Raw genomic sequence first — 11,824 nt, 5'->3', positions numbered from 1 at the left:
TTTTTGTAGCTGTCTGTGGTCCTGGAAGCTCAACGAGGAACCTTTGAATGAGAAGCAAAACTGTTATGGACGCTCATGGAGGCCTGATTAGACTTTGCTGCCCCCTGGTGTAGTTTTTTTTATAAACGTGTATAAGGGAGATAAATCAGTCAAATAAATAGCAAACAAAACTATTCTTGTCTCACTTATTACTAGATAGCTTGGCTTTTTGTGTTATTTTTAAAAGCTACATGTAACAATCATTGCAACTCTGAAGATATTTTTATTCTGGCCTTGTTCTTATACATTCAGTTTATACTAAATAATAGGTTTCCTATAAATTATCCATATCCAATTGTTCTTACTTTTCCAGTCATTTTTAAGTGCTTCTATCTGTTTTTATAGTTTTCTAGCACTGGAAAACTACAAAAATAGATATTTAATGAGTTAATGTTTTCCATCTGTATGTTCAACGATTTATAACATATTACAGAAGCTGAAAAAAAAATTCTGTAAAGTAGTAAATGTTTCTCTGCTGTCTTGAATCAAGACAATGTTTTATTGCTTATTTCAACATCTGTATCATGTTTTAGTGGAGTAAAGCACTTTGAACTGCCTTTTTGCTGAAATGTGCTATACAAAAAAACTTGCCTTGACTCATCTATAATTCCTAGATGTTAAAAATCTTGTATCAGTTATCTTAAGTCATAGTTTGTGATCACTAATATACTTAATTTGACTGCAAAAATATTCGTTTTTAGAGTTTATAACAGGCGTTTTACCTATACTTTAGATTTTTTAAAACTTCTGCAGCATCTCTCCTTAATACAGTTGACCAAATCATGTTTTTTTAAAAGACATGTTGATAGTTACATACTAACTTTTCAATTTAAATTACAATGCATATTATCTATACACACTAACTGTGCTGAATCACAGAAAACTTGACTGAATGAAAGGAATGAAATCATACTGATACGAATAGCTCTGGTTTTCACTTCACAACGATGGAATGGAGATAATCTGTAAACCTCGATTTTCAAGCCATGCCACTGATTCTCCATTGGATGTACATCTGACCTTTGATCGGACCACTGGAACACATGAACATTGTTTCACCAAACCGTTTGGCTGCATCCTTAGAGTCATTATCCTGCTGGAAAGTGAACCTCCACTACTAGTCTTGAGTCTTTTGCAGCCTCTGAACGTATTTCTTCCCCCAGGTTGGCCGGTGTTAGCTTCATCCATCTTCCCAACAACTCTGAGATGTTTTGTTGTATCCTTTAAAAGAAAAGCTTTCCCACCACATGGGTCTTTCACTAACATGTTTCATTATGGGGATTATGTGTTTAGGTTATTTTGCAGTTTTGGTCTCTTTTGACCAGAATACCTTTTCCCACATGTTTGCTTTGTTGCTTGCATAGCTTTCAGGGCAAAAAAAATACTTTTTATGGCTTTCTTTTAACAACTGCTATTTTTCTTTTCATTCAGTCGGTTGGTTTAAACATTTTAGGGGTATCAGTGTAGAGGGGGCTAATACAAATGCAAAGACACACGTTTTTTATTTCCTAAAAAATGAAAACCACGCATTATTAGTCTTTCATTTCTCAATTACAGTATGCATTACTTTGTGTTGGGTTATCATTACAATAAAATAAATTATTTAATAATGATAATTTACCAAAATAGAGTGAACTGAACTATATTTTATGTATTTCTAATGGTAACATCAGAAAATGTGCAAAGAAATTTGGCTTTTCTTGCATTCATGCAGGTCAAGTGTTTATGACCTGCGTGGGACATATAAACCTTTAGTCTAATGAGAGCAGGAAAAAGTTGCCATTATGCAGGATACACTGCTAGTGTGATCCAGTAAGCTGCATCTGACGACAGAAAAAACATCTCCTTTATGAAATACTTCAGTGCGGAAAAAAAGAAGAAACAAAAACACACAAAAATGAAACAGCAATAATCACTTTACTAATCATAAGGTAAACAGGATTAAATTAGTAGTCAAGTGTTCAAGCTCTGTGATTTAAAAAGTCTGGATCAACCAGTCTTATTGTTGTTATCTATAACGTTTAAAAGCGTTACATAATACAAAATAAAAATCTATTCTGTTTTCTTATTACAAAGCAATCTTTCTATTAAAAAAACAATAATTTTCTGTCAAAATAATTTCCTAATGGATAATTACAACAGTACAACAATGTAATATAATCAACATATAAAAATAATAAGCATAAAAAAATGATTACGGTAAAAATAATACAAAAGTAATTAGAAAAATTTTTTGAATAAATAAAAAACTGATGCAGATGGAAGTTTTCATTATTGCACAGAGCTCCTGTTCACCTGCACATCATATTTCTATGATACAGAAATGTCTCTTCCTTCTGCTTTTAAACATTTGTGCACTCATGTGGTCTTTCAGTGCAGTATGGTGATGCTGCGGTCAGTCACAGCAAACGCCGGAAGCAGCGGAGCGTTGAAGGGCTGAGTGACAGAGTGCAGCACAGAACCAGAGTCTGGCTCGTAAAACAGCAGCGTCTGGCTCAGCCAGTCCAGCAGCAGGCCGATCCGCTGGGGCCTCGTCACCACCTGCAGGGGAACCTTCTTCCCTGCGTGGCAGTAGGAATAGTCGCCATCATAGCGGGACAGCACCCACGACTTACTGTTGTAGCCTAGCCGCGCCTCGTTCTCAGAACCTTTGCGCTCCAGAGAGGAGTAGCAGACCCCGATCTTAAAGGCGCCACTTTTGCCGACGTCCACTATCCAGCTGTGGGTGCCAGAGGACATGGACAGAGATCCCAAAGCATTGGGCCAGGAGTCAAAGCGAGCCGGGTCGTACGGGAGAGACTGGCGGGGCTTCTTTTGGAGGAAAGTCAAAGTGCGTAGGTCTTCAGAGAGGGAGAGGAGTGGGCTGACTGTGCGCTCATCAAACTTTAACAGAGGTGATCCATAAGCTGTGTGGAAAGGAACAGATGGGTCAGAATCTGGGCTGTTTCTAAACATAAAGCCAAACTAGTTCACAAGATATGAATTATGTTCAGATTATGAGTATGTACGTATGTGTGTGTGTGTGTGTGTGTGTGTGTGTGTGTGTGTGTGTGTGTGTGTGTGTGTGTGTGTGTGTGTGTGTGTGAACCCCTACGTACAGTAAATGTACATTCAAGAGCATATAGTGAGCATATAGTCATTTCGTATGCCCCTGCTGAATCTCCAGGATGTAGTTAAATGTACAAACCGTTGGGCCCCAGCAGCAGAGCGGTCGCCCAGAGGCCCCTCAGCAGCTTGCTGTCGATACAGGCTGGGTTCAAGTTGAGCTGGTCGGTGTCACAGGGCTTCCCGACTCCTTCAGCTTCCTCCACCCTAACACAAACACACAGAAGCATCAGAAGTGAAGCAAAACCTCCCGTATCTTGTCAGTAAAAACAAATATTAGTCATATGAATACAGTAGTACCTTTCAGCAATTTCTTGGACACTGGTCTGAAAAAAATGAGCCAGGAGGAAAGTGATTATTCTCAGTAGTTTATGGCTCTTATCGGCCTGCAGTTATTTATGAACCTAAGACTTTCCCACCACCGTCATAACCCTATCATGTGTAAACACCCCTAGCCTCTCACCACCAGCTGTGCGTCGCCAGCGTGCGTCAGCGTGTGCACCAAGCGGGAGCGTGTTTGCGACAGACTCGTCAGAGCGTGGTTCCAGTGAGCTCTCTGAGTGAGGAGGCACTGCTCCACCCGCTCCTCCTCCCTCTGCACCTGCTCCAGGAGGCGCTGCTCCTCCTCCTCCAGGGTCTCGCGGGCGGCGGCGACGTGCGCGAGCACCTGCTCCCTCGCCCTGCTAGCCGACGCCTGGGTGAAGACACAGCAGAAGGTGTGGGAGGTAGATTTCAGTATCAGTTATTTTTCCTTCTGATTGCATTAAAATTCCTTCTGGTTTGGGTAAATTTTTCAAAGTGCATTGTTAAAGTTTTCACACAGCAAGGACTTTTTGCAATGTATTTGATATGTATTATATGTAATGCATTTATTTTAGCCAGTCAGCTTGAACCCGCAAGATGACAACATCTCTCTAACTTGCAACATAGTGAGAACACGATTAAATAAACTTGGTTGCAAATTTAAGGTTTTATGTTTCTAGACACAGTAAACACTCTTATTAGGAGATTAATTCAAGGACAGATGAAATGCAATACATAACCACAGTGCTTTATTCTCTTTCCAAGGAAAGCAATTCATTCAAACTCATTTATTTTATATGTTATTTTAGTAACCGAATTTAACAAAAATAAATAACAATGAAAATAAAATGTGCTGAAGGTTCTTTGATGAAAACACAGATAGATTTACAGTGGATGCAAGACTGCGCAGATTGTTGTTTTTGTGATATTAAATAGTGACACAATCATTACTTATTTTTGAAAAATTGCAACTTTGATGTGATGAAAGTGCTGTGTGATTCAATTGAAAAATAAACAAATCTATTGAAGCAAGAAAGTTTAAATACACAAAGGCGTTGCAATCATCTGGTTGCCTAAGTACTGTATGCACACCCTTGTAATAATGTGAAGGATCAAAAGTAATCTTGGTGTACAAAGAAATCCGTGAGGATTATTTTGTAATAATATAATGATATGTCTATTACATTAATGCCGACTGAGAGATATTGTCTCGTTCTCCAAGACAGACACTTGCCAGTGAGGCTGCCGTGCTAAAGAAATTACTAATTAATTAAGATTTATACAATTTCCAGATCAAAGAAAATCAAATAATACGTTTTATATAAAAAATCAGAGGGAAACATCTGTTCTGACCCAATTAATTAGCATAAAGAATGCATCACTTAACGCCTACTGATTAAGCAATGCATCACTAATTAATACGTCAGGTTTTGTTCAATTGGACGTTTTTTTATCTTGGTTTATAGATATTTGGGCTTTTTATTGTTGACATGTATTATACAAATTTTCCAACTTTTATGAAGAGAATATTCAAAAGGGAACTTGCTGCACTCCCTCTCATGTTTCTCTGTAATTAGTGGTAATATCAATAACTTCTGCTTCTTTCACTACAAAAATTATAATGTCTCTTTTGACCCTGACAGGTACAAACACAAAATGTCAGACAGTCATAGATTTGTCCTTGAAGAGAAATATAACACCTTTAATCATTCACAGCGTAAACATGGGAATTTTCTGAAATCTCCACATTGTGATATTCTTAGAAAGAAAACCTTTGACCAAAATCTCCACATTGTGATATTCTTAGAAAGAAAATCTTTGACCAAAATCTCCACATTGTGATATTCTTAGAAAGAAAACCTTTGACCAAACACTGTTGATCTGGAATTTGCTCATATGCAGAACAAGGAGGTGATGGTGGAAACAAACAAACCACTACATCTGAACTGACAGGTCTGAATCTTCACTAACGCTATAAAAGAATTTGTTTTATTTTTTGTTTGCAAACTGGCCACCTATAAAACTGCACAAGCATGACGAGGGGCTCCCTCTAATACGAAGTCTGCTTGCAGTTTAATAAGTGCAAGGGGGTCACATTGGTTTTTTTGGAAGGTCATGACCAGGTCACCAAAATAACTACTACTATACTGCATGAGTATTTAAATTTTTTCGGCTTTTTCAACATTCTGTCACATTTCAACCATAAACTTCCATCAATTGAGTTTGGATTTTATGTTAGAGACCAACACAAAGTAGTGCACAAAGTTGAAAGAAACATCAGCTAAAATCCAGAAAAGAAAGGAATGTATTTGTATTTTGCACCTTTAATTATGGTAAGGCCATAGTTAAGAGAGAGAAAAGTTGAGGAGAGGTTTAAAGAAGGGTTATATAGTTGTGTTGTAACATGACAAAATGTTAAAAAGTTCAGGAGTTATCAGGTTACTGTATCAATTAATGCAACATTTTTAGGATTGTGTGAATATAAACAGCTACGAACACTTACTGCTGGAAAAGATATAAAGCAGGGTTCCACAATATGACAAAAACAAGTGATATATGATAATATATTAGTGATAGCTACAGTAACAATATAACTTGGGATAAATCAGCAAATAATTTAAAAGTGTTAATGTCTTCCTGCTTAGAGTTAGTGACGAGTCTTGTATCATTTTTTCATTTTTTCATTTTTATGTTCATTTCAACAAAAAAGCCTTTTTTGAACAAAATTAGGTACGTTATGTTTTCTTAATGACTTAACCCACTTACTGCCTGTTTTCCATTATTATGTTGCAGTAAACAACAACAACAACAACATACATTGCACACATTAATATCGCGATTATGCATCCCTAATGTTAATACTACAGATGCAACTATGTTAGCTTTCAAATAAGATATTTAGAGTGAATGCTGAAGACACACACATGTCTTATACACCTGCAAAACTGGTGTATATTTTAAATTTAGACTTCTGTAGGAGGAGAGGAATTAGAAATATTACAATAGGTGATTAATCAGTACTGGTACGGATGAGACCAACAGACAGATATAGATTAGGTTGATTATTGTTATTGTCTGTGTGATGCAATTTGTCCATTTTCGGATTGGAGGCTTCAATCCATCATATATCATCTCAATTAAGAAATTCCTTAAAGGGGTGATATTGTGTATTTTCCCGACACGCACAGTCAAGTAAAAATGTTACCTTTAGTTGTTATAGAAATGTATATCAAACATAACTTGAAAAAAAAATTACTTCACAATTTATCGTTTTGAAACTGGCCTCTGTCTCTTTAAGAAGCTCCTACTCTTTCCAACACTCTGCCATTAGCACATCATCGCAACAGTTCTTAAGCGCATTGAAGTGAGAAGTAGTTCGTATGAAGAGCTGATTAAACTCACAATTTAATTAGGTGTTTGCTGCTGCCACTAGTCTAGAGGAGCTCTGCGGGAAAGACGTGGGGGAGGGATACTGTGTGGTGGAAGCTCGACTTGGGACTATAACTCCAAGGAGAAACTTTGTGTAAAAATCCTGAATAGCTGCTTTGGGAGATTCAAGGAGTCCTCAAGCAAGCATGAAATAATCAAAGCAACACTCCAGGTATGTTTTTGATGAGGGGAAAACATTATGACATGATATAACGCTCAGAAAAGTTGATTTTACCCCCCCCTCCCCCTCCACCTCCTTTCCAGCCCTTTAAAACATTGAACTATACTTTTTTTACTTAGTAAAAAACTATAGAATTATTGTAAATTAGGAAATTAAAATGATTTCCAGCCCTTTGAGAGGCCCTTGGATCCCAGTATGTGTCTGTACAGCTCAAGTGACTAAAGGGAAAAGCACTTTTAGGAAACACCTGCTTTCTAGTAAAACAGGCTCCACTCGTAGCATCAGCTCCCGGTTTCCCTGTGCCACCAGCAGCATTTCTCACCTGCAGCTTTTGCTCTTTGGCCGCCAGTGTTTGCTGGATGAACTTCTCTATCCCCAGGGCCTGCAGCTGGATTTTTTCACACACATCCACCAGCTGGTTCTGGAGAAGACCAAACACATGCACAAACACACATATGATAGCTCAGTGTTAGGGCCGTTGGAGGAGAATGTCACAATGCAGAACCAGGCCAGCTGGTAGGACAACAAGAAAATCCTGTCCTCTAAAATACCAGGTACATCAGCAAAAGAGAAGCTGTGGCACACCCAGGAGAGAATTCAGGTAAATATTGACTTGGAAAATACATTTAATGTAGTTTCCATATTTTATCAGTGGTACTATCAGAATGTTGTAATAAAAGTTACATCGTTTGAAACTTTGGAATGCAAATTACTTATACAAATTGCTGTAAAATAATGGGTTTCTTGACTAAAATGAAAGTAACATATAGTTTCACCGGAAAAAATTAAATAAAAGCAGCTGTTGGAGATAAGTTTAAATTTGATTGTGAAGTCTTACCCTGACCACGCCGACTCTGCGGGCCAGCGGGGCCAAGCTGTGTTCCCGACAGGGGCCCGCGTTGGCGCAGCGGGAACAGATGAGTTTCTGCTCCGTGGCGCAGAACCAGTCCAGCTCGGAGTCGTGCTCCGCGCAGACCTCGCTTTCCACGGAGAAGATGCCGGACTCGGTGTCAGAGGCGGCGGACGTCGGTGAGGTAGCTCCCCCGCCGCAGGTGCTCTGATGGGGCACGGCAATGTCCGCCTCCTCCTGCTTCGGCTGCTGCTCCTTCATACCGCCGGTCAGCACAGAGAAAATGGGCTGCTCGGGATCAATTTTCAGGCATGCCACGGCATTTAAGGTCTCCACAGATGTAGTAGGAGACGAGCATGTTAAGTCACATTCGGTAAATCCCTCAGTCATGGCACAATAGGAGAACAGGTGCGCACCGGCGGAGCTGTGAGACTCGTACCTATGCGGACCAGCGCTGTGACACAGGTGTAACAGGTGAGCGGAACACGGAAGTGACACGGACATGAGAGGTCAGAGCTGAAAGCAAATCTTTCTGTCCCACCTGTTTTTCTGTTTTTTTCTTGGGCGTCAGCTGTAACCGCCTTTAGAGTTTCAGAAACGCATATTAATGTTTTACAAACAGTCAAAGAACAAACTCTTTAGTACATCTTCATGGTTTGATAACTCTGTTAAGCAGTGGACTTTACCAAGAATATCCACAGGCAATGACTTTTTACATCCACTTAAGTGGAAATTATGTTTAGCCATTCTTGTGTAACCGGTTCAAAATCCTTGTGATAATAGCATCTTGAACTTTTTTGCTTACTATTTTACATTTACTAACGTTAATCACTAACTCAAGAGTGCTTTTAATGGGATTTTCAGTGGTAAAACAACACAAGCTGTGTAAAGGAAAAGTCGAAAAAAGTCAGCAATGTTTATACATCAGGCGACTGAACTTCAATGGCTCCATCAATCTTTCTAACAACTCTTGTCAACATCCCCACTAAAGAAAAGTATCCACACGGTATAATGCTGCCATCAGCATATTTCACAGAGGATGGTGGTCCAGAGTGAAGTGCAGTGGTAGTTTTATGCCAAAACTTAACCTATGGTCTCATTAGAGCAGAGAAACTTTTTTCACATGTTTGTTGTATCTCTCTCTTCCTGTCTGCTTTTTTTAAATTCACCTTGCAATGTCTTAAGGTGGATGGCCATGTTTTGGTGATGTACAGTTGCCCCACACAGTCTCTGTTTTATAATGGATCGAATAGTGCTCCTTGAGATGCTGAAAGCTTAGTGTGTTGTTTCATTGCCTACCTATACCTGATTTATACTCCTTCATTGCTTTATCCCTGACCTGTTTGGTTTGAAACCTTGATCTTCATGGTGGTATTTGCTCACAAACATAATATAAATAATTCCAACCTCTAATACCTTCAAAAATAGCTGGATTTATGTTAAGATTAACCTGCTGGAGTGGTATTATGCTTTGAAGGCAGTTGGTCACATTGGATTTTATTTAGGGTAATCAGAGTAAATGAAGCTGAGTACAAATGCTTACTGAACTTCCCAAGGTTTTATTTTTCAAAACAATTTGAAAATAATGTTTTATTTTATTTTCACTACGCAGTTATGCACCATTTGTGTTAAGAATCTATCACATTAGATTCCATAAAATACATTAAAGTTTGTGATTGTATCTTGGCAAATTGTGAAAAAGTTAAAACGGTGTGAATAACTTTGCAAGCCACTCTATGACAAACTCACAGAAATCCTTTTTTCTATAAAAACTAGGGATGCAGGCATGCGGTAAGAAATGCATAAACATGGAAAGTAAATTTATTTTCAACTGTGTTTACTTTGTCTTCAAATTTGGGACTATTTGAAATCATATCTCAATCTCAAAAACGTTACATGGAAGAAGATAAAAAGGGAAGCAAAAATAGCTTTGGATTGACCATAAAATTCCCTTTGCTGTTGTGTTCATTGTTTTGCTCAAGGACAGTGACTTCAGATTTCCGTTATCCGTGCTTGATAAAAATGTTCTGTTTGTTTCTCCTTGGCATTAGATACAATAAGAGAACATCTTATTATTTTATTGTATTTTTTTCAGGGAGGATGGGTGTGATAGATACTTGGTTTCATCATGTAATGCGCCGGGATCAGTGATACAGCCACTCCTCGGAGACAGCTGGTTTGGAAATAGTTGAGCAACACTCTGGTCCATGGAAAGCTACAACGAATCTTAAAAACGAAAGGTGGCTTAAACACCCCAAACGACGGTTCTGTCAGCTGTTAGTAGAAAAATAAAAGTTTGATCTCTAAAACAAGTTAAAGTGTCATGGGTTGAGTCTTCTGTGTGTTTAATTTTGAGTGTCTTTGTCTCTGAGTCTCCATGTTGTCCTGTCTCCCCTTGATTATTCCCAGGTGTGTCTCGTTCCCTGATTACCTCCTGTGTATTTAGTGTCACCTGTGTCTCTGTGGGGTCCTCGTTGTGTTCGTCCAGTCCACCTGTTGCCGCTAGTTGAGAGCTTTTGCCTCCGCTCCTCTGTGCTGCCTGGACTTTGTGTTTTTTTGGAATTCTCTGGATTATTTTGGACCATTAAATTGATCAACATTCATCCTACCTGGGTCTCAGCGTCTGCCTCCACCACCACTCAGCGCACTTCATGACATAAAGATTTAACATATAAAAATGATCAATGTTGTTTATCAATGCCAGATTGGAATAAGGCAACAAAAAAGGTCAAATTTTTAGTTCCTTACAAGCCATGTGAGGGCATAGGAAACAAATAGAAGAAGGTGCTCTGAATATCAAAGGAAGCAGAAGCTCAAGAAATCCTGCACTCAAGTTACTTGGGGGTATTTGATAAAAGTCACATACTAGATTGAATACATCCAAGCTCAAACCAGGTGAAAAAGAGTTGAGGAGAACCATTGTTTGACCAACATGAATAAACTCTTGTGTACGTGTTAAAACCAGCAAAGACACAGAAGTGTTTCCCCTCAGGGGATGGTTAAGGGCTTTTGTCCACTAGTGGAAGAAAGAATACATGACTAAATGTAAAACGTCCACAGTAAACATAAACAATAAACTCTGTAAACTTTGTTAGATAACTTTCATGTTTCTCTTTTTACACACGTGATTATTTCTGTACCCAATTCCAAATCTCTACCAGCTAGATACAAAAACATTTTTAAAATTTACCTCAGAAATAAAGACAGCTAATAATTTGGATTGCTTAACTGATTTAAAGTAATTCTTATTTACACATTATGTTTAAAATTAGAGACAAAAACCTACGACGTTATTTTAGGTTCTAAAATATGCTTTTATTTAACAATACAAAAATGAACAGATCAAAGTTTTTTACTTTTGTTTATTTTAAAAATATTATTCAAGTGAAAAGAAAATATTTAAATCTAAAATTATTTTTTGTCTTCAGTTCAACTGAAAACCCTTTTCTGAACGAGGCTATGCAGAAAGAAGAGCTGTAATACAGTTTGACGTCAGCAGAGGGCGCTGACTGGTTTCACTATTTCAAACGATCCCATTCTCGTCACCTGACAAATCTAAGAGCACATGACGGGACTGGGCGTATTACGTCACTGGAATGAGGTGTTGAAAACTTTTAAAATTATGAATGAATCGACATGAAGGGATTCCTTCTCTATGAGTGATCGATAACAGCTCAGTGACTCGTTCTCAAAGAATTCCTGATCAGTCAATTACTGCTCATTTGTTTTATTCAGTGACTATTTTAATATATAACATACTTTATGTACAATTACTTCAAATCAGAGACTGATAACAGCACACAGTGTGTGTGCATGGTTGTTTGTCATGTCTGTGTGTTGCCCTGACAGACTGGCGACCTGTCCAGGGTGACCACTGCCTCTCACCCGGAACGTTAGCTGAAGATAGGCACCAGCAC

The 11,824-nt window shown here is 38.4% G+C and overlaps 1 protein-coding gene and 1 long non-coding RNA gene across 2 annotated transcripts; one reads left to right on the top strand and one right to left on the bottom strand.

Annotated features, from left to right (window-relative positions):
* Window positions 1-1,937: 1,937 nt before the first annotated feature.
* bspry (B-box and SPRY domain containing) lies at window positions 1,938-10,006 on the bottom strand. The gene is made up of 6 exons (XM_028026568.1): window positions 7,896-10,006; window positions 7,380-7,478; window positions 3,608-3,838; window positions 3,445-3,470; window positions 3,227-3,351; window positions 1,938-2,945 (listed from the first exon to the last, which is right to left on the bottom strand). Exons 1-6 carry the CDS (start codon window positions 8,409-8,411, stop codon window positions 2,410-2,412), a joined length of 1,533 nt encoding a protein of 510 aa, XP_027882369.1. The 5' UTR covers window positions 8,412-10,006; the 3' UTR covers window positions 1,938-2,409.
* LOC114150233 (uncharacterized) lies at window positions 8,269-10,219 on the top strand. The gene is made up of 2 exons (XR_003596689.1): window positions 8,269-8,381; window positions 10,003-10,219. It is a non-coding gene; the product is annotated as an uncharacterized LOC114150233 (long non-coding RNA).
* The last annotated feature ends 1,605 nt before the right edge of the window (window positions 10,220-11,824 follow it).

The sequence above is a fragment of the Xiphophorus couchianus genome, chromosome 8, assembly GCF_001444195.1.
Source record: "Xiphophorus couchianus chromosome 8, X_couchianus-1.0, whole genome shotgun sequence".
In the NCBI taxonomy this organism is placed as follows: domain Eukaryota; kingdom Metazoa; phylum Chordata; class Actinopteri; order Cyprinodontiformes; family Poeciliidae; genus Xiphophorus; species Xiphophorus couchianus.
The sequence above is the reverse complement of the archived record's forward strand: the minus strand, read 5'-3'. Positions and strand labels throughout refer to the sequence as shown.